Source organism: Chamaea fasciata, unplaced genomic scaffold, assembly GCF_029207755.1.
Source record: "Chamaea fasciata isolate MVZ Bird 193981 ecotype frontalis unplaced genomic scaffold, bChaFas1.0.hap1 SCAF_2, whole genome shotgun sequence".
NCBI classification, from domain to species: Eukaryota; Metazoa; Chordata; class Aves; order Passeriformes; family Sylviidae; genus Chamaea; species Chamaea fasciata.
The window spans coordinates 36,394,124-36,421,605 of NW_027094087.1; the positions used below are offsets into that span (position 1 = coordinate 36,394,124).

General features: G+C 40.2%; 1 protein-coding gene across 2 annotated transcripts in view; it reads left to right on the forward strand.

The window, feature by feature from the left end:
- FAT3 (FAT atypical cadherin 3) overlaps positions 1-27,482 on the forward strand; it is a 335,343-nt gene that overhangs the window by 7,418 nt on the left and 300,443 nt on the right. For both annotated transcript variants that reach the window (XM_066175676.1, XM_066175677.1), the window contains one exon: positions 13,336-16,647. In XM_066175676.1, coding sequence (XP_066031773.1) covers positions 13,353-16,647 — 3,295 coding nt within the window. In that variant the 5' untranslated portion in view covers positions 13,336-13,352. The remainder of the gene's footprint in view (positions 1-13,335; positions 16,648-27,482) is intronic.

The window sequence follows — 27,482 nt, forward strand, 5'->3', positions numbered from 1 at the left end:
GTTTCCTTGGATACTGAACATTTTGCATATAATTATGAGAGGGACGTTAACAATGCTTCCTGGTTCTAATGGTTTTAATAAAAGTTTTTCATATTACTTGGTTAGTGATTCTCTTTTTCTTTTAATATTCTGTATCAGAGAGGAAGAACAAAAGGAAGTGATTCTTGTCAGCTAATTTGCACAAATTCTTTTGAGCCAAGAACAGGTTTTATTTCTTAGAGTGTGGAAATCCTGCATGCTATTTCTGGAATTATGTTGCTGAATGGGTTGTAAATAGGGGTTAGAGTGCTACTATTCATTGTAACATGAAATTCACACTGTTTGGGAACAATTTTACAATAGTAAAGAAAAAGCTGTTTAAATGCTGGGCAGTAAACAAAACTTGTTAGGGGTGTGAAAGCATTTAAATACTTCATGTGTCTATTTAAGGCTTGGGTATTTTGATAGTGTTCAGTATGTTTCTCGAAGGTACTTTCTGCTCTTTACACACCATCTTGGTTGCCTCAACTCCGGCTGTTGTTTAACAAACAGTTTGAGCTGCCATGGACATGGAAGGGATCCTGCCTGCCCCAGGCACCCGTTCCCATCTCCCTCCCTCCCTTTTGTTCACAGGCATATTTGCAATAGGGCAGCTCAATCCCCCCTGAGGAAAAAAAAAATCAATAAAAAAGAAATAAAACCTCAACTAAACCAAAACAACAATAACAAAGACAAAACCAATGCCAGAACCATGCATACACACACAAACCACAAAAAATAAAAACAAAAGAAAACCAACAGGAAAAAGCAAGGGAATGGAGCCTGGGACAGCTGTGTTGGTGGCTACGGTGGCTTATCCTGCTGTAAAGTGATCACCAAGCTGTGGCATGAAAGGATTATGGCTGAATATAATTAGGTTTAGTTGTGCAGAGTGTCTGCAACTCTTGCAAAGAAGTTGGTAGCAGCCTCCAGGCTGTGGTGCCCAGGCTCACACAGCGATGCACTGTCTGTTGTGGCCCTTCATGGATGCTGCACATGAGCGTGAAGCTCTGTATGTGTTACGTCCATGGTTTTTGCACATCTCATTGTTCCACTGCCTGCAGAGGATGCTTTTATATGCACTTGAGGAACATCTGCTTGGGAGCAATATTTTTGCATGTCAAAAAAAGAATTAATGCTTTTGTGTTCTTCAAGACCCCATTAGACCTTAGGATATTCCCTAGAAGCAGAGCAACAAGGATTTAAACTCTGAAATGTCTGTAACTGTCACAGGCTGTGTAGTTACATGAGGTATGAGGGCAGCTGGATGTGATGAAGTGGGCCATACATGTGTGTGTGTTCTCACTCTCACTCAAATTAGAAGTGAGCTCTCTTACTGGAAGATGGTTTCAAGTTCAAAATGTGCGTTTTTTAGTGTTGAAAGAACTACTTTAGATTCCCACTGATGCTTTTTCTTCAGAGAAACAATATATTGTGCAGTTAATTTAATAAAATAAAAGCATTTTTTCCAAAAGCCAGAGAATACAGAATTTAATAAAGTGGCATTTGAAGATAAATTCTAGGGATGCATATGAGAAGGTTTTTTAACAATATGCTCAGTTTTATTGAAGTCTTCACAGCAGCTTTCATATGCTGAAAGCTATTGGCAGTCTTTTCCCATCAAAGTGATACAGAACTATATTATATACAGATATTTTGTCCTTACCCGTAATAGTTTCACAAGTGAGGCATGCTGCTTTTTTCCCCCTTCTGTGTGGATTTGTAAGTTTGCTTTAGTAAGCTTATGCATGGCTATTTTATATATCTTTTTTTTCCCCTGCATAGTTTCATCCTAAAAACACAGACAAAACGGGTTAAATTATTCCCAATGATTTTGATCTTTGACCTGATGCTCTCTGAAACAAATTCTTTTGGTTTTTTACCTTTCTGGAGATTTGCAGGGGTCAGGTTGAAATGGCAGCTGTCTTTCAGTCAGTGTATGGTAGAGCTTAAGGAAGAGCTATCTGCTTCAAGGCACAAAGAGTGCCTTGTTATGTGGAACTTAATTTTAAACTGAGGTTTCAAATATAGGAGCAGCAAGCCTCACTGGGCATGAGTTAAGGGTTGTTTAGGCTGGAGTCCTTTTTATTTCATCTGAACAGTTTCTCCTTCTGTTGTCAGAAGAAAGAGGATAAGAGAATGGTGAATATGTGGCCTGAGCTTGCTTCTGTGGGATGCTCTAAGAGGGAACATCCATGTACCTTTGCCTAGCACAGCTCCTAGGAGCTGCACACCATCACGGCACCTTTGGGATCAGGCTGGAGTGGTGGAGCAACATGGCATAGCTGTGCCTGGGATTTGAGGGAACAGGTGAGATGGTATGGGATAGCAGTACTCCCCTCTTGATGAACAAACAAAAGATGCAGAAACATTGACTGACTGTTTTGGGAACATGAATCAGCAGCTTGGGGACATGGTATCTGCCTCATTTACTGGGAAACACTAGGTTGGATGTTCAGCATGTGATGTGAGGTGGTCACTTCACTAGCAACTTCTCTGCTTGTCAAAGTGTTTAAGGGATGAGGTGGCTCTGTTAGGAAGATTTATGTGCTGGGACTTAGTATGGCACCAGCAGGCAGGGAGCAGTCAGACCAAGGAGTCTGGCAGCAAACTGATACACAGGAGGGAGGGAGGCATGATGAATGCATGGTCAGGGGGACTGGGCCTGACCTTGCCTTGCATGTTTAGGTGATTTACTCCAGCCAGCGTTTCGTGTGCATGCGCAGGATTTGGGAGCACGGACTTTGCATCCTGCCCTTTGGCCACAAGTGATCCTGGCTCCAGGAGAACAAATAGAAAAGGGTGAGACACTGAGGTGCAGCTGTTCTTCCTGGTGGCTGCCATTGTAAACTACATAATGGAGTCATAACACTGTTGCTGATGTTGTTGGTGTTATTATTATTGTTCTTATTACTACCTCTGCCTTACTGGTCTCCATTTTATGATCAGTGTCCACTTAACTTTCCAAGATCTACATGTAATTTTGAGGACCAAACCCAAACTCCTCACCTGTGAATAAATTATGAGTTTTGAATGGTAGCCATGGCAGTGGTGGTGAGAAACACAACTGTATGAGCCTATGTTCTGGGAATTTAGGCCATAAATGCTGGTGAGTATTGCTTTGTAGGGAAACCTTCCTGCCCTAGATTTTGCCGGTACCAAGGACAGCATAGCGAGGCAGTGAGAGCTGGAGTATGTGGGAGGGGTCTCCTGTGTAACCTGGAGCAAGAGGCTTGAGACACTGCGCGTGTTTCCTCGTCTGGAAATGGACTAAGTGTGTGCACTGACCTGACCTTCAAGTGTGCATGGAAATCAGGGACCTCAAGGGCAGTGCTGTCAGGGCAGGGGGGGACACTTTGCAGTTGAAGCTTTTGTGACAGACAGTGAGTGTGGGTGGGTGCCTCAGAGAAGTCCTTTACTCATAGGGATTTCAGGAGGTAGATAGCAGTCTGCCATGGAGTTCATTCTTGCTTCCCAGCGTGCCTGGTGGTGAGGCTCTCCATGAAGCCTGGGCTGCTGTGTTTGTTTAAAGTGTTTCATAGAGAAAGGGCAGATTGTAGGCCTGTACGGCAGATTCCCCTGGTTTTCCATGCACTGCTCCTGTAGATATTTGAGGAACATGCTTCTCCAGAGGGAAGCATGGAACTCTGTTAGTGAGGAGAGGTAAAAGAATCTTTTTCTTTCTTTTTTTTTTTAATTTTGTATGATTTTGACATTTGAAACTGGATCATAAATGAAAATACGCTTTTTCTGTGGTTCTGCCTCTTATGCCAAATATTTTAAAGGCACTTTTCCAAGGTTATTATCAAAAATCTGCATTAAGAGATACCTCATTTAATCTAACATATGCTGATTGCCATGAAGATATTTTCAACAGATTCTCTGCCATGGTGTCTGTTATTCTTCAGGACATAAATAACTGCTGGACTGTAGATGACTCTGTGGGTAACTGGTGGCTTATGGGTAACCTCTTTTCTGGCACAGAAATAATGGGTTGTTTGTTCCTCCGGTTGAAGTCCTGATGTGTTTTGATGTTTCTGATTTACATTTTTAGCACTGTTCCTGATACCATTCAGTGTTCTGTGAACAGTCTTTAAACGTGGTGTTTATTTTGGAGCGTTGGTTTTCCAGCAAACAAATATGTGATTAGCAATTAATGGTTTTGCTATAAATAAACAAAAGCAAACAGTTTAGCTTTAAATAGTGATCTCTGCTCTGTGGAGCTTTTAACTGAGCCGTGCCTGCAAAGTTGGACCTTTCCAAACACGCAACTGGCGTTGAGGGACTCCCAGCTGCAGTGCCTGAACTGGCCGAGTTGGAAAGCTGAAGCTGTGGTGGTTTGAGTTAATGTATGGTTAGCTAAAAAGTGGTTACTGTCTCAAATATCTGTGCAGGAGCCGACCATTGGAGTGGGGAAGAATCATGGTTTCAGTAGGGATGAAATGTTTGAATGTGGAAGGAGTTCCTGCATGCTGAAGACTTCCAGGGCTGTGCTTTTCCTTTGAGGGCTGCTCTCTGGCTGGGGGTGACTGGTGGAGCTGGCACCAGAGGTGCTGCCAGAGGCTCTTCCAGACAGCCAAGACAGATCTGTCTCTCTAAGTGCCACAAGCACTCCCTTGTGTGCATCGAAAATAGTGTGTTATTATATTCCCTTCAAAACAATTGGATTTAGCACCTTGTATGGATTTGGATATTTCTAATGCAGATAGCAGTCCAAGGCCTGCTTTGTTGGAGAGCTTTCCTTCTTGGCAGTGATTGAACCTTAACACATGAGCTGGAAAGAAATTTCTAGGTTTCTCTCAGAACTGTTAGTTTTAAGGCTGACTCCATCTACTTTTCTATTTCCCACTTGATGTCTGCAGTGTGTATTCCACTTATCTGAGGGAAAGTGTGATTTATTTGACCTGATGTATCTGTGCAATGCTTTTTACTTAAGCAGGTTACCAAGTACTATGGCCTGAGCTGGATGTAATTTTAAAAAGTAATGGCAACAGCCTGCTCTCTAAATACTGCCTCTTTGAACAAATGACAAATGTTCTGATTGTTTTGCAGAAAAAGTTGGAGAGAAGCCACTGTATTTATCAACAATCCTTTTTTTGTTTGTTTCTTTTTTGTGAACAGTTGTGGGCCCTTACAGTTTGTCCAAGTTTTCAGAGACTCTTTCATCAGAGGGCTACTGAGAGGGAGATTTTGGGGAGCTGGCCTTCAAAAAGGTGGCTGCTCTGCAGTGCCTAGCAGCCAGACCCATGTACATATCTCTAGTTGGTTGTAGACAACTCCAGTGTGTTGCTCCAGAAGCAGCTCCATGTTATGCCTGTGACATAGCAGTAAGTGCCAGCACCCTGCAGATTCCTGCCCTACCGAAAGAAAAATGTTCATTGCTAAATCTAGGTTTCGTTCTCAAATCTCAGACTTGTTGAGAATCTCAATCAAAATATTTTCTCCTTCCACTTCCATCATGATCTCTTTCTATTTCTGTGTGTCACAGCTCTCTTGAAGAGAAATGGCACTGCAAAACCAATAATTCAATGCCTAGCCTCATGAAAGAATCTTTCTTTCTTTCTTTCTTTCTGGCTAGGTTAGTAAGATCAAGCTAGTTCTCAAGTGGTTGTTCTGTTTAATTGTGTTTTTGTTTAAAGGCACCTGGCTACATTCATATGTCTTTTTTGGTGTAAAATGAAAAGCTTTATCCTACAGTCTCTTTGTAAAGTCCTTGCTGGACTATCATGATTTTGATTTGGTGTCTCGTAATCATAGAACCATAGAATGGTTAGGGTTGAGAGAGATCTTTAAATATCATCCCGTCCAACCTGACAGTCTTTTCCCTTAATCTCCATTCTATGTTGTGCGTTTTACATGGAGCTGTCAATGGCAAAGGAGCTTTTGTATATGCATCTCAATTTTCAATCTCCCTTCCTGTGCCCATCTATAAAAGGTCTGGACCATTTGAGCTGCCCTACCTCCCCACACAGAGTGTCTGATAGAGATATACAGTATTTTTTTCCTCTGAGAGTAACAGCTTACTGCTGTCCTTATACCTACATACCTATTTATGGCCCTGGAAACAGTAGTTGTAAATCTCATGGACTTCTTTGTTACTGTAAACCATATCCAAATAGTTTATACAAGCCTCTGCAAGCTGTCAGAAGGAGTGTGTGCAGGATCCCAAACACAGAGCAGACCAGAGGCAGCAACCAGCAGCAGCTGGGACTAGCGGGTGTGAGTTTGCAGGAAAACAACCATGGAAGAGAGTTCATGGTGGGAACTGAGCCTTGTGTGGCGAAGGTGGAATATGCTTTTTCAGCTTTTTCACCTTCTCGTCAGTGCTGGAGATCAAAAAGGGCTTATTTCATTGCTGTGCTTCACCAGGTATTGTAAAAAGTTGATATTCAGATTGCTCTAGGGTTTTGTACAAAGACTATCTCATCTCAATTGAATTATTATTATTATTATTATTATTATTATTATTATTATTATTATAAATAATAGTAATAATAATAATAATAATAATTAGCATTATTAGCATTATTATTTGCATTGTGGTAAGAGCAGAGTTGCAAAAAGTCCAATCAAATCATTGCTCAAGTCCCACTGTATGCAGCTGGAATGTGCCCCGTGGCAGGCTGTGGTCCTGCTCCCCGTCCTCAGCAGCCTCTGGGTGTATGAGTAGAGTTCTTGCCCCTAAAAATCAGAGGTGCACCTTGGTAAAGTTGGCTGTTTTGAGGGGATCCAAATTTACTTGTGAAGGGAGAGCTGGGGAAAGACCAGCAGTGACAGGAGGGGGACTCATCAATGCTGGATTTTTGCTGCTGACATTGCACCTTGAAAGGGCTTTCAAGCTATGACTCCTTGGACTGGGGTCAAAGTAGGTTTATGAATAAAACATAAGGATAAGGAAAAAAAAGAAAGCCCAGATAAGCAAGAAATAGTATCATTGAGTGTGTTCCATAAGGAAGCTCCCATGAAAATAACTGGCTGATTTTGAAACTGCCCCAAAGCATTTTACAGTGACTAAGAAGCAGGAGCCAGGGGGGATTTGAGATACACAAAGCGTGAAAACTGGATAGCAGCCTTTGTTTCCCTGGAGGCAGACCACCAAGGGACAAGCTCAAATCCTTTGTAAGGTGGCTCCTAGGAATTCACTTCTGACAGATCTCACATGGCGGCAAATTATTCCTCCCCCCTCCTCCTGCATTTTCCTCAAGCCATGTTTCATCCTTGAGGGGAAAGGGAGAGTCCAGCATACCCTCTGCACCATTTCTTTGGGAAGAAAAACGATGCTTGGCTCCTGATTGCAAGTGGAAGCATTTGCTGATGAACTGATACTTGGCAAAAATTGGTGTTGTATGGAAAAAATCCCCAGCACCTGCTAGCAAAACAGAGTTATTCATAACATACGGCTGGGTGGCTAAATCTTCACTTCCTAGGGACGGCCTGAATTACACTTGCTACATGCTGAGCGGCCTGTCTCCCATGTGGAATGACATGCAGGCAGCAGGAGGATTTGCAGCTTTGAGAAAGGTTTGGATTTATAGTCCTGTCTCCTGCAAGGGCTTACTCTGCAGAAATGATCATTTTGTCTTCACCTTCTCTTTTGGGGATAAACACATCATGATATAATCATATACATGGAAAAGCAGATCTTCGTGCTCATCCGGCAGCAGGTAGTTCCATGAATATATCTCCTGTAGTAAATCTGTCCGTGTCAGTAAGGTTTTTTTTTTGCCTCCTGCCTAGACTCAAACAGAAATTTTTAATTCATTTCTGTATGGCACAAGTTCTGAATTCTTACTCTGTATTCTGATTTCTTTTCCTGGCCAGTAAATTGATTGCTTTTCCTAACTGGGTGAGTTATTTAGGAGTGCAAGGAAGTTGTTTGGCTAGGGGAAGTGTTGTTCAAACATGCTTTTTTCCCTTACTCACTGTGCATTTAACAACATGCTAGTGATATTGCCTATGCAATGAGAAGAGAGTTTAAAAATCCATGTCTCTCTTTAGTCTGTGCTTCAGTTTTGCAGATAGAATGGCACCTTGGTCTTTAAACTCCTAGATCGATACCTTCCATATGCCTAATTATTGATTTCCATGAGTTCGGAAGAGTTTTCAATGGTTCTGTGCTATGGAAGAGACTTCTCCTAAGAGGGCACTGACATACATGGGCTCTCACCTCCTGGTTGCAGTATTGACAACAGATTTATTGTCAGTTTTTTTCTATCACGGATGCAGCTTGATAGGTGACAAGCCTTTCATAGGTGACAACTGCAAACCTACCACAATGCTTTACAATCTTCCTTGTATCCTTTATACAGATCCTCATGACCTGGTCATACAGAAGTTTTTGTGTAGTCGAATTGCTGTTGTTGATAGAAAAGAATGCTGAGAAGAGGTTTCATGCCTTGTGTTTTGATTGTCAGACCACAAGAATAGATTGGCTGCTGTTGATGTTGACATTTGAATGACAGGAGTACTTTGAAAGATTAAGACCACTTCCAAAGAAATGAAGAGCTTCTGTTTCTGCAGCAGATTCATGACTTCTCTATGTGCTATTTAGACTTCATGTGCATGTGATGTTACTGTACTTCTGCTTCTTAAAAATACCTTTACATTTTCAAATATACCTTTTTTGCTGTAAAGCTGCTTATTTAGTAAAAATTAAATAGCTACAATTTGAAAGAGAATTGTGACAACTGTCTCAAGAAGGCAATAGTAATTTCGAATTGTAGTATTTGTCCATACCATGAGGTCTCCAGTCCTGTCTTGTGTGAGGAGACACGCTTCCGTTCCTATCTTCAGCAAGAGAAATGCAAATTAATATGGAAACAATTCAGTCAAGGTTTCTTGACCCTTTTATTTCCCATACACATGAGTGCATAAATACCTCAAGTCTCAGAAATTTATCTGAAGTCAAAGGTTTTTTTCCTCCTAATAGCCCAGAGGACCTATATATGAGCTCCATTGGGTTCTTCACCCTTCGTTGAGTGAAGCTGGAAATTAAAGCACAGATGGGTTTCTTCCATCTTCAAAGGACATGTAAAAAAGTCTTTAATGGTTGCTTTTTATTAGCTAGTCACATTGCCTGAATTAATTTGCCTAATGGCCAGCTGGAAACATGCTCTCAGAGTATAACTGGGCTTGGAGGCAAAGTAGGGAGAGGGGAAAAGGCTCTTTTGTTATCCCTTCTGTGGCCTGCTAAAAGCTTATTCCTCCTGTTTGCTGAAGAAATTTGCCTGCTATACTCCTTATAATATATAAAAGACCTTTTGGCTCTTTTTTACCCAAGAGACATATGCACTGTTTTCTTTTTCAAGTATTTTATGGTGTGGAGATCTTTGAAATTAGAAAAATTAGCCTAGGGAGTAGTCAAACCAAGGAAGAGATAGCACTTGTTTCATATCGGCATATTGAGTTAAAGCCACAATTTTGGTGTGTAGCAATCCTGCCAGTTTCTGGGACTTCAATCTTCTCTGTCTGGTGGGGTGTTAGGTTTGGATGCGGCCCAGACTGGAGGTTGTCAAGAGACAAGATGAGATAAAGGAATGAGAATTATACCTCTCTCAATTCCTCGGAGGAACACCAGCCACCTACAGGTCCTTGCAGCTATTCTGCAAAGTTTGGGTCACATAGTTAGTCTTTGTTCAATGAGCAAAGGAAAATTACTCAAATGATGAACTGAATTAAAAGTCACAGAGTTCTGGATGATGTTAAAGTTTATTTTAAAGAGTATTAAAAATCAAGACGCACTGTTCTATTTTTCAATTTTTTTTCTTCCCACTTCAAGGCCAGAGTATTTAATGAGAGCTAGAGTGGAAAGATTCTGGAGTCCTATATTGTGGGGTTTTTTCACCTTGGGTAGTTAGAAGGGACTTGTTTCCTTTTAGTCTCTGCTGCTGTTGTAGAGCAGTTTTTCTCTCTCAGAAAGCTTTTATGTTTTCCCCTTTTCCCTTAATTTCTTTTTCCCACTTTTTTTTTTCCTTCATACTAACCATATTGAGTAGTACTAGGAAATTTTTTTTAGTAGCTCCTGCCAAGACATTTTAAAATCAAGCAAAAGTAATCACAACTTTTCTCTTCACTTTAAACATAACATTCTTTTGACAAGAAGTGCCTTTAAAGAAATGCCTCCTAATTTATGGCGGGTTGCTTTGTACTTTGTTTCTGTAACCTATCTCGTTACATTTCCTGTGTGCTAAGCATGTATGTATTATGAGCTCTTAAAAACAAATAACCCAGAAGAAAGGAATTCAGTAAATGAATAAAACATCCTCGGGTTGCCCAAGTGGCAGCTTAATAGCTCATCCATTGGGACTTCCATATAATGATGATAGCCATATAAATATATGGATAGATGAGTAACTTCAATGGAGAGCTTGTTACAACTCTGCATACCACATTTGAGATGAAATCAAACTCTGAAAGTGCTGCCTGATGTGAAGGTCCAATTTTTCCAGTGCCAACCATGAAATTCTACCTTAAAATACACAATCTGTGTGTCTGTGAATGCAAACATACACATAGCTAAAGCATGCTCTCAGTAGCTTTCAATAGCTTCTAGGTAGAATTTAGTGTTTCAGGACTGATACTGATTGCACTGAACATCTAAAACTTTGTGCACTATTGACATGACTGGGTTTGCAGCATTTTGTTTGAGATTAGGTCTTAGCACCAGCTTTCTTTAAAAATTATAAGATAAATGGAATAGGAGCATAAGGTGGTCACGTTATATTGCCTAGGATGTATACAACTTTTTCATTAGGTTCCCCTAATCACAGAGCTTTATGAATATCTACTTTGATGCCTGTCTGCCACAGCATTCTGTACGTATGGGTAGGGCTGAAAGTAAAGTTTCAAAGATTTTTTTTTTCCTAAGTAGCAATGATATTCTCAGGGAAACTGATTTCCAGTTATGCTGGACTTGAAAACCTGATGTTAATGACCCTGAAAGATGGAGAGAAACAAGCTCATGCTGAACTATGGCACGGACAGGAGAAACTAGGCCACCAAAGGAGATATAAATAGGATAAGACAATTCATTTCCTTACTTCAAAAAATAGGAAAATGAATTTCTAGAAAGTTGCTGAGCTGTGGTGAAAGAAGTCTAGGTGCTGATACGAAACATAACATCAGTCTCTTTTGTAAGCCAGCAAAATTTCTCTTAGGATGGGGAGAGATGGGTATTTTGACATAGACAAAGGATGCTGAAGTGCTTGTCATGAAAGGCAGCAATACAGTGATATTCTGTCAATTGTTTTAATAATGCACATCACAGAAGAGGTCCAGCCCTTTATTTTCCCATGAGTTGTTTCTCATTAGAATTTCTCATTTTCATTGGCTGAATTTCCTCAGCAGTTTATTGTATGTTGTACATATATATATATATATATATATATATATATACACACACATAAATAAAATACAACTAGCATCATCTCCCACACTAGTCTGAAGCAACAGCTTTTAGTGTCAGGACTCAAAAGTGATCGCATAAAGCCCAATGAAAATAAGGGACTTCGATATTTTCATACTGGTGGATTAGATTGACAAATGTTTGTTGTGCTGAAGAATAGGGTGCCACTGCTGATCTTTCAGGTGAATGAAATGGCAACAACAATAAAATAATCTTTCCTAGATGAAGTAGAAGAATTCCATCCTGGAGCTTCTGGAGGTCAGCCTGAGCATGGGGAGACCTGTTCCCTCATGTACCCAAAGCGCATTGGAGAATTGTGCTTATTTGATGTATGCACTGTGTGGAACAAGATATTAATCATTGGACTCACATGCTATGTGCACAATAATTGAGTGGGCATATTCAGGAAAGGAACTGCCACAAATGACATTTGCTGGCTACTGGGGAATGCAGGTCCAGAAGGTGATACAATCTTCTATTTTTATTTTCTTTTTTAAAGAATTTATTTCTTTTTCTTTTTTTTTTTTTTAATACAATAGAAAAGCAAGTAAGAAGGAAACAAAGGCAAGGGAGAACTGCATGTGAAAATAAGTGTATTGAAAGATAAGTGCTTTGACAAACACTTGGGAGAATTGACCAAATTGCTCAGTGTGTTAAATGATGGGATACAGACTGTGGGATCAGGAAGTTAAGTGTTGCATGTGGACATTGCGACATCAGTATGATGAATTGATTATTGTTAGTACTGTAACTGCAGTGCTCCCTCTATTACATTGGAGGTGATAACTAATATTAATTCCTATTTCAAAACTTGCATGCAATTTATAAATCTCCTTGGGGAAGCTGAAATCTGGTTGGAAGTTTAAGTTAACCTGTGTCATTGACAACTTTTCCTATCCTTTTCCTTCCTCTATTCTAGCTTGGAGAAAACTACATTTTCAAGTAGCTTTTAAATGACAATGAGAACAACGTGTGTATACAGTGGGTCTTTCAGTAGCTGCCTTTTAAAATCGATTTTTATGATTTTCACAAGTAGCAGTGCAGGTACTCTCTAACAGAGATACTCCCACAGTATTATGGTAGCACCTGCCTGGTTTCCTCAGGCTCCTTTCCTTGGCTTTCAAAGAGGAAGCAATAAGCAGGACTTGGCTCCCAGCTTCTACAGTACCCTCCAGCAACCTTCAGCCAGTGCCCCCACTTACTCCGTGTCTGCCTAACCTCACAATTTAGATTCTTGAAGTGAAGCACTGGGCCTTTTCTGAATGTATCTGTATTTAAAGTAATGACTTTATAATGATTTTCATATTCTACTTGTTCTTAGTTGCTCAAATTTCATCATTTGTAACTGACCATAAAAAAAAAGTAACAGTTGACTATCGCAGTGCTACATACATATGATAATCCTGTCTCTCTTCCAAACATTGGGACTGGAAATGAATTTTCCAATATTCTCTGAAAACAAACAAGTTTAGGGTTAGTTGGAGCTGCTGATAAATAAGAAAAAAATAATTTCTCTATGTAGTTCATTCATCTATATAAATTTATACAGATTTAAATTTTTTTTTTCACTGTGATATTATTCTGGACTGTGTGCACATGTATATGGATTTGGTAGGGTCTTTTCTGTTAAAAAAGTGTGCATACATACATATATGTAGTTACATATATATATGTGCATGTATGTGCAAATGCATATATGCTACTCAGACAGCTGCGAAAATACCCAGAGCTGGTGTGATTGTTTGTGTGTGTGCATAGTGTTCTCCCTTCCTGTTTCGTTAAATATGTGGTTAATTGATATTACGTAGATTTTATTTCTGATTAGAAATTTAGTCAGTAATTTGGACATGTTACTTTACAGTACAGTTTTTATCTCTTGATCATCTATTTCTTGTTTTCTCTCTCTGTCACAGGGTGAAAGAATGATGTGATGGATGTGAATATGGGCCGCTGGTCAGGCTCACGGCTACCTCCGTCATGCCTTGCCCTTCTGATTGTCAAGTTCCTGGCCTCCATTTGCCAGGTGGCTCACGGGACTGCCCCGCTTGGCTTTCACTTCACACATTCCACTTACAATGCCACGGTGTACGAGAATTCCGCAGCCAGGACCTATGTCAACAGTCAGACGAGGATGGGCATTACCATGGCTGACCTCTCGTGGGATATCAAGTACAAAATAGTGTCCGGTGATGATGAGGGCTTTTTTAAAGCAGAGGAAGTCATCATTGCTGACTTCTGCTTCCTCAGAATAAGGACTAAAGGTGGGAATTCTGCTATATTGAACAGAGAAATCCAGGACAACTATTTATTGATGGTAAAAGGGTCTGTCAGAGGAGAGGACTTGGAAGCATGGACAAAAGTGAACATACAGGTTTTGGATATGAATGACCTAAGGCCTTTGTTTTCACCAACCACATACTCTGTCACGATAGCAGAAAGCACTCCCCTAAGGACTAGCATTGCACAGGTGACTGCAACAGATGCAGATATTGGGTCCAATGGTGAATTTTATTACTACATTAAAAATAAAGTTGATCTCTTCTCAGTTCATCCTACGAGTGGTGTTATCTCCTTAAGCGGACGGTTAAATTATGATGAGAAAAACAGATATGACCTTGAGATTTTGGCAGTGGACCGTGGGATGAAGCTTTATGGGAACAATGGCGTTAGCAGCACTGCCAAGCTTTATGTTCACATTGAACGTATAAATGAACATGCCCCAACAATAAGTGTAGTAACCCACATTCCCTTCCCATCAGACAAGGAACCTACCTATGCAGTTGTTAACGTTGATGACCTAGATGAAGGAGCCAATGGAGAAATAGAATCTGTTTCTATTGTGGCTGGAGATCCTTTAGAACAATTCTTTCTGACTAAAGAAGGGAAATGGATGAATGAGTATAAAATCAAAGAAAGAAAGCCTATTGATTGGGACAGCTTCCCCTATGGTTACAACCTCACTCTCCAAGCTAAGGACAAAGGATCTCCACAGAAATTTTCTGCGGTCAAACTGGTCCACATTGCTAGTCCCAAAAAAGAAAGTATCCCCCTGAAGTTTGAAAAGGAAGCATATGATATTTTGATCAGTGAATTTTCACCTCCTGGTGTGGTTGTTGCAGTAGTTAAGCTGATACCTGAGCCACAGGGTGTGGAATATAGATTATCTCCTAGTGAGGAAGCTGAGTATTTTAAGATCAATCCCAACACAGGTCTTATTACTACTGCTCATCCTTTGAAAATCATTGAGAAGGACCTCTATGAATTAGAAGTATATGCAAACAAAGGTGGTGATTTAAAAGCACAGGTTACTGTCAGGTTAGAGGATGCCAATGATCACACTCCGGAGTTCCAGCAGCTCTCCTACAGCTCATTTGTCAATGAAAGTGTACCAGTGGGGTCCAGCATTTTGGCAGTGTCAGCAGTTGATGAAGACAGGGGAGAAAATGGATACATCACATACAGTATTGCCAGTCTGAACTCACTGCCATTTACAATAAACCAGTTTACAGGTGTCATCAGCACATCTGAAGAACTGGACTTTGAGTCCTCACCAGAAAGCTATAGGTTCATTGTGAGAGCTTCTGATTGGGGTACTCCCTACCGCCACGAAAGTGAGGTGAATGTCACAATATACATAGGCAATGTCAACGATAACAAGCCCCTCTTCGAAAAAGTGGCCTGTCAGGGAGTGATTTCATCTGATTTTCCTGTTGGTGGTCACATCACTGCTGTTTCTGCAATAGACATAGATGAGTTAGAGCTTGTGAAGTACAAAATAATCTCTGGAAATGAACTTGGCATTTTTTATTTAAATCCAGACTCTGGTGTCCTGCAACTTAAAAAATCTCTCATTAACTCTGGCATAAAGAACAGCAATTTTGGCCTTAAGATAACAGCAACCGATGGAGAGAACTTTGCTGATGCTATGTTTGTTAATATTTCAGTAGTTCATGGGAAAGTGTCTTCAAAGACCTTTAGCTGTAGAGAAACTAGAGTTGCTCAGAAGCTAGCAGAAAAATTGCTCAAAAAGGCAAAAGCAAATGTGAAGCTGAATTTGGAAGATGGTTTTCTTGATTTTTATTCGGTCAACAGGCAGGCACCTCATTTTGACAAATCCTTTCCTACTGATGTCAAGGTTTCAGAAGATCTGCCGGTTGGTGCCACCATCCTGAGGATAAAAGCCTATGATGCTGACTCAGGCTTTAATGGAAGAGTACTTTATACAATTTCTGATGGTAATGTAGATAGTTGTTTCAACATTGACATGGACATGGGGATACTTAGTGTTCTCATGCCCTTGGACCGTGAAAAAACAGAGCTCTATCTCCTTAATATTACAATTTATGATTTAGGTAATCCACAGAAATCTTCATGGAGACTGCTGACTGTCACTGTGGAGGATGCAAATGATAACAAGCCTGGTTTTTTACAGGACAGTTACTCGGTTAATATTTTAGAAAGTACAAGTCTTGGTACAGAGATTATTCAGGTGGAAGCCAGAGATAAAGACCTAGGATCTAATGGTGAAGTGACTTACTCAGTACTGACAGACACCCATCAATTTGCTATCAACAGTTCCACGGGAGTGGTGTATGTGGCAGATCAACTAGACCGGGAAGCAAAAGCAAACTACACACTGAAGATCGAGGCTAGGGACAGAGCAGAGAGTGGCCATCAGCAGTTTTCCATTGTGCCTCTGAAGGTTTTTTTGGATGATGTCAATGATTGCTCACCAGCCTTTATCCCATCCAGCTACAACGTGAAGGTCCTTGAGGACCTGCCGGTTGGCACTGTCATAGCTTGGTTGGAAACTCATGATCCAGACCTGGGCTTGGGAGGCCAAGTGCGCTACTCGCTGGTCAACGACTACAACGGGCGGTTTGAGATCGACAAAGCCAGCGGCGCCATTCGCCTGATCAAGGAGCTCGACTACGAGAAGCAGCAGTTCTACAACCTGACTGTGCGTGCCAAGGACAAAGGGCGCCCCGTTTCTCTCTCTTCTCTTTCTTTTGTGGAAGTTGAAGTGGTGGATGTTAACGAAAATCTTTATACTCCTTATTTTCCTGACTTTGCTGTCATTGGATCTGTCAAGGAAAACTCCCGCATTGGTACAAGTGTTCTGCAAGTTGTTGCTCGAGATGAGGACTCCGGAAGAGATGGGGAGATCCAGTATTCCATTAGGGATGGCAGTGGCCTGGGGAGATTCAGCATCGATGAAGAAACTGGTGAGTTTTGTTTTTAATTTCTCCTTCATGGTGGTTTTTTTCAAAAGCAAAGCTGAGGCATAATTGTTTTCTACCCTGAACAAGAAATTCAGTTCTTCTTAACAGGCAAGATAGAATTATAAGTAAGGATTTTCCAGGCACAGCAATGACATGATTTAATTACCTGGTTACATTCATCACTCTTGTGGATGTAAAATTATACACATTCCTTTTCAGTAGATATGTGATGACTCCATTTAGAAGGCAGAGATAGTTACAGAATGACTCGCTTACAGTCACTGCATTATCTGTTGATCACTGTAAATTACTCGGGCCACTTCCACAGAGTCACAATACTCATGACCTTGAATCTAGTGTTAAACTCAATGAAAGGAAATAAGGAGCAGGAAAGAAAGATTATTTTGTCCTAAAGCCTATTTGTGGTCTTGTTCTTGTTGCTAGGAGTAATTTTTCATGGGAGTTATTCTGGAATGACACACCGTCCTGTGTAACACACTTTCTTGTGGCATGGTGTTTATCAGTGTTGGTGTGCTTGGGTAAAAGGCAGAAATCCAAGGAAATGTTCATAGCTGTAAATGACCTGTGCTAGCTTTCCTTTGGTGGCGGTAGTATTGTAAACATTGAAATTAGAAAGCATTGTTAATATAGTGAAGGTTTTTCAGATGCTGAACTTTATTACCATACCACCCAATTGGAAGATGTTCAAAATACTAAATATGAAAGTGTGTTTAGTAAAACACTTAAAAACTGGCTCTTTAAATGTCTGATGGTTGTTGGGAATAATGGTGCAGCTGTGCACGACTAGAAGTAGTCAGGAAATTAGAAAATATTAGTCAACAGTTTCAGAAATTATATTAAATATGTTAGGTCTGTAGGTTTACTGTGGTTTGTATGTATTCTTCTGAAGATTTTAATTGAGAGTGTGGTATTAAACATAAGATTAAAATGTATGTTTTGGCAAATTCAAACTGTTTAATCAAATGTCAACTTTCTAAACTGAACATTATGAAAAACAGACGACATTACAAATGCTGTAGCTCTCATCTAAGTATAAACAGAGAAAAATATTTTTATTCTATTTTTGCTACAGCCTTGCTGCTGCAGCTGTACACAGATGATTGCAGTCAAAACCTTATGTCCAGAAACATCAGACTTGAGTGTCAGAAGTCAAAAGGGCACCTAGTGTAATTTCCAGAAATGTTAGGAACTCACATATCCTACAGTGCTGATAGTAGTCAGAGGCATTCAGGCAACATTATTTAGGCATTTGGACATGTGTTCAAACATTAAGCTCCTGCATTTGAAAATTTTGTCCTACCTACTTATTGAGTAACATCAACTTCATCTCAATGGGTTCTTTATAAAGCACTGGGAGGTTGGTGCAAATGCTGCAGTATTGATACAGAAATCTCGGCATTCGGCATTTATTGAACTTGAAAGAGCTGGTAGGGAAAGTAACTCAGTGCATGTCACTCATAAGTAAAATAACAAGTTTTTTACCCTGTGCCTGCACTAACAGAGGTGACGGCCTACAATAAGTTAGGTCCCTTGTTCAGAAAAGCACAAATCATGTTTTAACATGAGTGGAAATTGTACTTAGTTTTCCACATTAAAAATACTTTCTTTCCAAAATTGAAATATATTTTGTGGAGGCAAAAAAAACCCCAAATCTCCCAAGACGCAAAGATTTTTTGCCTTTCACTCTTTCATAAGTGTTACATGAAAATGGACCAACCTCTGTGATTTCACTTAATCATTCTAGAAGAGACTTGATAATCCAGCAGATCAAAAGATTTGGGATTCTCATTTCTGACTTCCCCAAATGTTCAATACCACATAAGCCTTATTGAAAGCAGTTTGAAGAACATTTTGGGTGCAGAGCTGCAGCCAGGACGATGTGGAGGGCAGGGCTTCAGGGTTGTTTGGGGTCATGCTGTTGTAAGCTGAATGCAGGATTTGACCTTCTGTGTCAAATAAAATGCAACATTAATGCTCTGCTATTGAACTGGTGGCAACTTAAATGCTGCTGAATGATGAATCAGCTTTCTAGCTGTAGAAAAGGGCTTAAGTCACATATTGAATTAATTTATAAAGAGATAGCTGTTTATTTACTTTCAGTGTAGTTCATTTGTCACTTTTAAACTGACCAACTCTATTGGCTTATGTACCGTCTCTCCTGAAATTTGTGAAGGTAAGCAGGAGTGTGAAGTACAACAAATCAATATTTTTGGCTGCTGCCTTAATGAAAAGATGACTGCAACATCCATTATAATCATTAGGATATAAACTGGGCCAAATTAATCCTGATATATGAGCAGGCTGGACTGCAAGCAAGTCTGTGCTTTCAGCAAAATTCTGCTAAAGTGCATTATTTTTATTTTTCTGAAATATTACATGTTAATGGTGTTGCCCTGTGTGTTGAATGAGAGGTGCTTTTGCTCCCTGAGGTACGTTGGTACTGAGGAGTTGAAATGGGGAGAAGCAGGCCTTCATGTTGGATACACCATGCAGCTGCAAATCTATTGTAATGGTGGCTTCTTCTTCTTCCACTTCAGATTTATATCGGTGCATAATGGTGCATCTGGAAAAAATTAGGCTCAGGGGAGATCTTCCCACTCTCTACAACTGCCTGAAAAGGAGCTTGTAGTGAAAAGGAGCTTGTAGTGAGGTGGGGGTCAGTCTGTTTTCCAGGTAACAAGTGTTAGGACAAAAAGAAATGGCCAGGAGATGTTTAGATTGGGTATTAGGGAAAATTTATTCACTGAAAGAGTTGTGAGGCGTTGGAACAGGCTGCCCAGGGATGTGGTGAAATCACCATCTCTGAAAGTGTTCAAAACACGTGTGTATGTTGCACTCATGGCCATGGCTTAGTGATGGACTTCGCAGTGCTGGGTTAATGGTTGGACTCACGTTCTTGGAGGCCTTGTCAAAGTTAAATGATTCTATGATTCTGTGATCTGTCTCCACCAAGCTTGATCTAGCTTTTGGTGTGGGTTCCATAACAGGCTATTCTCCATTCTGGTCCAGACAGTAGATTGCAGTCAGTGAGCTTGGGCGTCTTCTCTGTATTGGTCCTTATGGATCCTTCTGCACAGTGTAAATGCACAAATCTGGGTGCTCTTGTTGTTTGGTAAGAGTTGTACCGTGGGGATGAGCCGGGAATTCCCTTCCTAGAGTGCTGCTCTTTGCCTCATGTCATATAGCATTGGTTTGGAATATTGTTGTTACAGCATTCACTGCTAAATATGCCCGTTCATACATGGTGATAACCAGAAGTATAGCAAGTATTTTCCAGCTAGAAGTGTGAATCATTTCCAAATTTGCTTCAGTAGATTTACTTTCCATTTCCAGTAACAATCTGTAAATAAATAGAAAGTCTCCTGAAGTAGATTGCTGCAGTTCCTGACCTTTCAACTCCATCTGTGGCTTCCCACTACCTTAGATGAAAAATGAAATTTCTAGTGGGTTTAGAAGTCAGTCATGATTCATAGCTAAAAATCTGGTTTCAGACTTTTCTAGAGATTAAAAAAATTAGAGGAACTTAACTGTTTTTTTTATTTATTGACTGTTAATATAACTGTCACAAACATGCCATTTAAAAACCTTGCACTGAGGAACATGTAATGTGATCCTTCTGTCTCCTGTTCAGAACTTTTTTTTCTGGTGTCATGTTCATTTTCTTAGAATCCATATATGTAATCTCTTATAAAATACAGTCCTCTACAAGGAGAACTACTTACTTCAGGCTTCTTCAAGTCAACAGAAGGAAACAAGCAACTGAGAAATGTAATTCATTTCACCCTAATGTAAAAATATGAAATAAGTTGGGTGAATCATGCTCTAAAAATGTGCAAATGTCCTTGTGAGACTAGCTCAGGTAGAGGTCTACACTGAGTGCCTTGCTTTGGTCAGACATAGCTCATCCCTGTTAATTGTAAATAAGAATATATACTGTCAGCCTAACTACTAGGTAATTTGTTATGGCTCCTCTCTACTATATTCATGGTTTTAATCTAATTTCTGGGAATTATCTTTCATTCCAAAACCCACACATAAGTGCACTTCTAGAAATAAAAAGTGGTGAAAAGGTTTTTAATAGTATAGGGGTAAGAGTAATGTAAATAATAGTTTACGATTTTTCATTTTCTTACAATACAGTGTTAAAGCGTCCCACCCTCTTTTCTATCTAGATAAATTGATCAGTATTTGATATTTTGATCTTGCAGAAGTGACTAGTAACCTTCTGCTTGTTCAACTCTGGTGCTGATGCCTTAAGTTTTAGCCTTCATATTTTTCAGATTCTGTGCTGCCTTAGTATACAACTCTGAACTTCATATAAACTGTTAGCAAGTTCTCTTCACAGTTTAGTTAGACCAAACAATCCTTTTCCAGACGGAGAACCAAGGACACTGTTGCAGCTTTAGGCCCAAGAGGTATAAAGAACAGCAAATTGAGGAGAGCAATCTGGGAGGATGGGACTTCATAACCTGAAGCTGCAATTGGACAATTAACCCCAATATGTAAATGGACCAAAACTTGTAAAAGTGTGAAAAAGTCTGACATGGTGTCCATCTTGGGTAGAGTCTCGGCCAGGCCCTTGTACTGCCCAAGGGGTATCCTTTGTATTATTTAAGGCCTTGTAACAAATACCAACTTTATTCCTTTAACTCTGTCTGGCCTCTGTTCTAGGTAACCTCTTTAGGCATCAGTGCTATAGAGAAGCCAGAGCCATTTCCTGATATTTAGTACTGCTTCCTGCCTGGTGTGCATCTCCACTCTCTTTGCCAGTCTGCTAACTGCAGTTCCTTAGAAGAAAACTGTGTAAAACCCACTCCTATATCTCCAGATTGTTGTGACAGAAAATGAGCAGAGATGTGGTAAAAAATTTTGTGGGATGAGAGTGTGCTCCAAGTTTCCATCACAGGTTAGCTCTAGTAATTGTGACTACTCTTGTGGAAATGTGAGAGGTCCTACACTGCCTTATTAAAAACCCTGGATTTTCTTAGCTCTGATAGTACACCCTCATAGTGCTGATACCACAGCAAAATGGTGTATTTTTGTTGTTTCAGGAGTTGGTGGTGAGTCCAACAAATGCATATGGGTTTTTGATAATCACCCGCCTTGGGAGAGACTAAGTACCATCTATCAGAACCTCTTTTCTGGCTGCAGTGGAGATTTGAACAACTAGTGGTGGGAGTTCCTGACTTCCTGAAGGGTGGAGTTAGATGAGATCAGGCCTAAGTGCTGGAATCCTCCTCATTTTTTGATGATTTGTAGTTCAACTAAACTGCATTTTTACTCTAGCTCCACTTTTTAGTCTGGTATCTGTTTCTACATGTTAATGTAAGAGCCTGGCACTCAAAGAGTTTCTATATTTACCCTTACACTACCCATGGATGTACTGGTAATAGCAAATGATCAAAGTGAGTTCTAGAGGAGCAGAAGATGAGACAAAATCAGCATCTTCTGCTGCAGAGGCTTTTGTAGGGTTTTTCAGAGTTGATGGAGCAGCATCCTAACACGCAAGGAGTTACTAACTCCACTGCACAGGTGGGGAAACTGAAGCAACTAGTTTTTTTACTTGTTCTCAGGAAAGCATAGAAACAACTTAAGTCCCACTGAAATTAAACACAAAGATAAAACAGTGGTGTTAATGAAAAGCTTATGGGATCTTTAATGTTCTTGCAAAGCCCATGAGCACGGACTTTAGGAATGCTTTCAAAACGTACTTACTGACTTTTTTTCCTAGAGTTGTTCAGGAATTTGAGTCCCCTAACTTTCATTAGAACTTTAAATTTAGGCATTAGCTGACACTATTTTCTAACCCTGTAGATGACCTCTGATGAGAATGCGAGCTGTAGATGATTCTGTTAAATAAATATTTTTAGGCGTTTCAGCCCTGAAATTCACATTACCAAGCCAGTCCTGTCTTTCAAAATGCTGAAAGATTAAAGGTACTGTTAAATGGAGATAGAGTTCAAATTATTACAGACTCCGTGGGTTTATTTATGAAGCTAAGGATAATGGTGTGAGCTTCTATTTGGATACCTCAAAAGTGATAGAAATTCCTGACAAACTGTGGCTAGAGAAGGCAGTTGGTGCTGGAAAACCCTAATCATGGCTTCTAACGACTCATCATGAAAACTAGAAACACCAGATGATACAGTTTATACAACAAACCAGACCTGCATGCATTGTTCCATGTATTTGGCAGAAAGGAATGAATTCACTGCTTCAGACTCTTTGCATCTTGTTGCTGCCTTCTAAAATAGTTTTCAGTTATTGTGTATGCAGGTGGAAGGATACTTTCATTTACTACAATTTGAGTGGTTTGATAAATATTTATGTGGGATGATTGCTAGTGTTTCCTTGAAACAAAGTAAAGCAAAATTAAAGTAATTTGTGATACATGTTTTTCTCTCTCTCAGTTGTTTAATTTTATGGAGGCATGTTGGAGCTAGTGGGTGGATTTGGGTGGACTCACTGGCAGAATTTAATTCATTATAGAGTTTGAAGACACTAGTATTAAAACTGTTCTACATCTTCCTGGAGAGTGTAGGCAAATTTCATTACCCAGAGCCAGTATTTTGGAGCCTTTTTATTATCCCGGGCTTCCAAACCCAGTTTTGAAGGTAACCTTAGGCCATACCACAAGGGAAGTGCCAGTGGGTGTTGCTGGGAGGTGGCTTGGGAAAAGAGGGCTGCTCATAGGAGAGGAGCCCTGTGGACACTCATGACAAGTCATCAGCCCTCAGCCTGTCCATGGTGTCTCTCCTGAGCAGCCTCTTTGGGGAGGAGTGTGCCAGATGGATCTTAGAGCACAGTCCTGGCCAAAATCTGGTCTGTCAGCCTCTATCTGTGTCAGGCAGGAATGAAGCATTCCTGAAAGCAGCTATTTCTGAGCCTGTGGAACTGTGTTATCATTGTTCTGTGAGTTATCTCTGGCAGCTTTTAACAGTGGAAGTTGTTCCTTCATATAAGATTTCAACTTTTGGGACAACAATCACTACCACTTTTCTTTTTCTTTAAAATTAGTTGTGGTACAAAACTAGTAATTTTTATACAAATTTTGTGTCTGTGTATTTATAATTCCCCTGTCATTTCTAGACGTAAATTAGTAAGGAACAAGGCTTGTCTTGTTTTCACTGGAGCAAATTTTTTTAACTTTTTTTTAAAAAATATGACCGCTAAAACAATGCATCAGCTTATGAAAATATTTTCTTTAAAAGGCTCTGAGTATCATTCTGACATACTTTCAAAGTTTTCAAAGGGAGGCCAGTCATGCATAATTGTTTTATTCAAGCTGTTCCGCACTCTAGGCTTTATACCCCATAAAACAGCTAACAACGTACAATTTTTATAGCTAGCTGTAATTTGCATGCTTTCCCTTCTTTGGAAAATGTTTAGACAATCTCCTTTATTATTCAGGATGCTACTGGTGATAGGACGTTTTGTCTCTATCTCCAAGTAGTTTATTTATTAATAAAGAAATATGTAGTCTGTATTTCCTCCTGTCACCTTTATTACCCTTGAGAGATGTTTCCAAGAGCGTTTTGTATTATATGTTCTGTTATTCTCTCTCTTAGTGTACAGTCCCAGGAATGACCTCTATATTAACTGATGCATCATCATCCATTAAATTATACCCAGGTGCTCCTGCAGAAAGCTTATGTCCAAGGTGCCAGCAAAGGGACCAAGCCACAAGACAGTGAGTTAGATGATATTAGAGGGAAAATGACTTCCAGCGTCTTGTGTTCAGCCTGAGCACATGAGCACCAGCTTTATCCTGGCATCACTTCAGATGGTGAGCAGCAGTTCATGGTAGCTCAGAGGAAACTGGAGAAAAATCCATTTTATCTGTTCCAAAGCCCCAGTCGAAGCCAAAGGCATTGAGAGGCAATGTAGTTCATGCAAAAGTGTGAGCTTACGAGCATGTGGAGGGCAATATGAGCACTCCTCTCTTCCAGGGATATACAGAGGAGGATGTTTGGACAATGTCTTAGATTATGTGGAGCCATTTTGTTGCACTGCCTAATCCTTTCCTGTAAAAAGTCCAAGAGAGAGAAATATCCACTGGCCTGTAAAATTGAGGACACATTTTGCTGTCTGACCTTGCAGCAGGTTGTGTGGCTTTTTAGGGAACAGTAGAACTGGACAGAGTTAATCAGGAATATGTGGGGCTGGTTTGGAGTGATAACGCTGGACTGATCACATATCTCTTCCTCTACTTGAATATGTGGGTAGGCTCAAGGATTTACCTTGGAAGCTGGATTAAAGAGTACTTTTTATAAAGCTGTTTGCATTTCAAGGACTGCAACTAATGGTTAATCAGTCAGTTGCTTGGAAGGCTTTTCCAAGCTTTCATTGCTTTCATTACTAAAAATTGTGTCGTATTTTAAAGCTGTTTGGCTAATTTCAGTGTTCAAGTCTTGGAATTTGTTAGGTGTTTGCCAACAAGGTAAAAATAGAATAAAATTTAGAAGCCCTTCCACTGTCAGATCTCTTCGAATTCACGTATACATGTTTACCTGAAAATAGATGTTTAGAGATGAGCTTCTGTAGCTCATGGAACAGATTCTTTTAATCTGTAGTCTGCTGTTTAATGTAAACATCTTTATTGCATTTTATACACTTATGGTGTCTTATTAGTATTGAAGTGTTGCCAGTAGGAAATAACTGAGACAAAGCCAAAGAGAGTGCATGTGGGGAGGGGGTTTTCATTGCAGTTGGTTTGCATTAGGTGTTTGCGCTAATACATCTCTGTGTATCTCAGAGTGAAGTTGTCTGCTGGCATTAACCTGGTCATTTTGTCCATGGTGAACAAAAGGGGTAGATCCGTTCAGTAGTGGCAAGAAGTTTGTCACAAGTGTTGCTGCAGTGTTCCATCAGAGTGGAAAGTGTGTGAAGGTGTAGGACTGTGCTTTGTTTCCTCCGTGCAAAGAGCTGTGGTACATCCCAGTGCATCCCCCACCTAAATGACTGGGAATATCAGGACATGGTGTGGCACTTACCCACCCCTTTATTGAGATACACATGTTGCTTTTTTGCTCTTAGATGTCTCAACTTTGCAGCTGTTAGCCACTGGAGACAGTCTGGTTACCACAACCCCCTCAAGAGGGAGGCAGCCTGAAACTGCTTCTCTTAGGAAATGTTTTTCAATTACTTTGATGATAATCTTGGAGTTGAGCAAAATGTGCTCGGTGTACATGAGCAACAATTCTTCAAGGTGATGGACAGGAATGGTGAGAGTAATCTCATTGTGTGTAGCTCTCTGCTTCCACGGGGTGATGGCAAATATCTTTCACAGCTGAAGGTTTTGGTTTTTCAGTTTTGCTGAAATATACATAGAAAATTAATTTTGATTTTAGGTCGTTGCAGCCCATAATGAATTATATGCATCTTTATTTGGGGATTTTTCATCTTCTTTTGAAAATTTTATTGAGAACTTGTGTTCTGGAAATGTAACTTTACACATCTGTCATTAAAAATGGTTTTGCTTTTTACCAATGGTTCATTTTATAAGGTAAAGATTTGGCAAAAAAAGAAGAAAACAAACTGTTACTGTGAATCAGTAATTATTTTTTCCCCAAAAACTTTATTTTTGCAAGAGAATAACTATGGGATTTAATTAAATTTGCCAGAATACTTTACAGTCCCGAAACACCTTTCATCTAAAATATACAAATTATTTTCCACATTTTAATGAAGGAAGCTCTTTGATGTACAGTGCTTATGTAGTTTCCATTTTACTGAAAGGTGTTGATAAGTTAATTGTTTTGAGATGTTTTTCTCTTTTTTGGAAGGCAGGGAATGACAATGCACAAATTCATTAAGTCATGGGAACTTGAGGTGTTTGGCATCTCGGTGATGAAACTATACTTAGCCACAGCAAGTAGTGGTGGATGAGACAGATTCTTCTGAGTCCCAGCATGTCATTCCATGTGAGACCACCCTTTTTACATGGTACAGGATCGTGGAGCTGGTTTTAAAAGGATTGGTTTTACCGTTTCTTTTTGAGGTAGGATATAAGGATGAACTGACTTGGTTTGCTCTGCTCTACTTCCACTGGATATGTTAGTTTGTTTTGTTTTTTTTACTTCACTTTATCATTTAACAGTAACTCTTTGGTGATGAAAGGTTGTAGCGTAAGTCATCATCAGTGATTAATGCAGCTTCCTCTGGGGTGATTACCTTCTGTTTTGCTCTGGGGGACAGAGCAGTGGATAGCCACAAGCACCAGCAGTGAGAGTCAATCCAGGGGTAACCAGAGTCCCTGGGCTGTCCACAGGACTGGCGGCTGGACAGAAACCTCAGCTGGCTTTGGGGCTGATCCTTCTGGGCGGCACTGAGTGCTCTGAGTGGCTGTGGGGCCTTCCCAGTGTGGGGCAGACTTCCCGGTATGGAGCAGCCTCTCTCACTTCACCCTTCAGAGACACTTGCCCCATTCTTCTCTTAAAGGAAATCCTGACAACAGCCGATTGGGCCTCTGTGAGCTACTGGTACAGCTTCCATTGGAAACCTAACAAATATTTAATGTGCTGTTGTCACTCCCACAGGACCCGGATAGGGCAGTCTGTTCCATGCCTTCTGTACCTTAAATTAGTGGTGTGTCTTCATCTCCACGAGGAGCAGTTGCACCAGCCATTTGCTAATGAGATGAGATGCTTTTTGTGAGTGTGTGGCTCCTTTGCAACCCAGTGTGGCTCTGCCTTTAATGAGGTATCTTCCTTTTTGGAACATTCAGTGTGGGCAGTAGTTCAGTGTGGGCAGCAAGCTGCTGCTGAAGTACAGAGTGTCATGCTGGAGACAAGCAAAATAATCAAAAAAGGAAGACT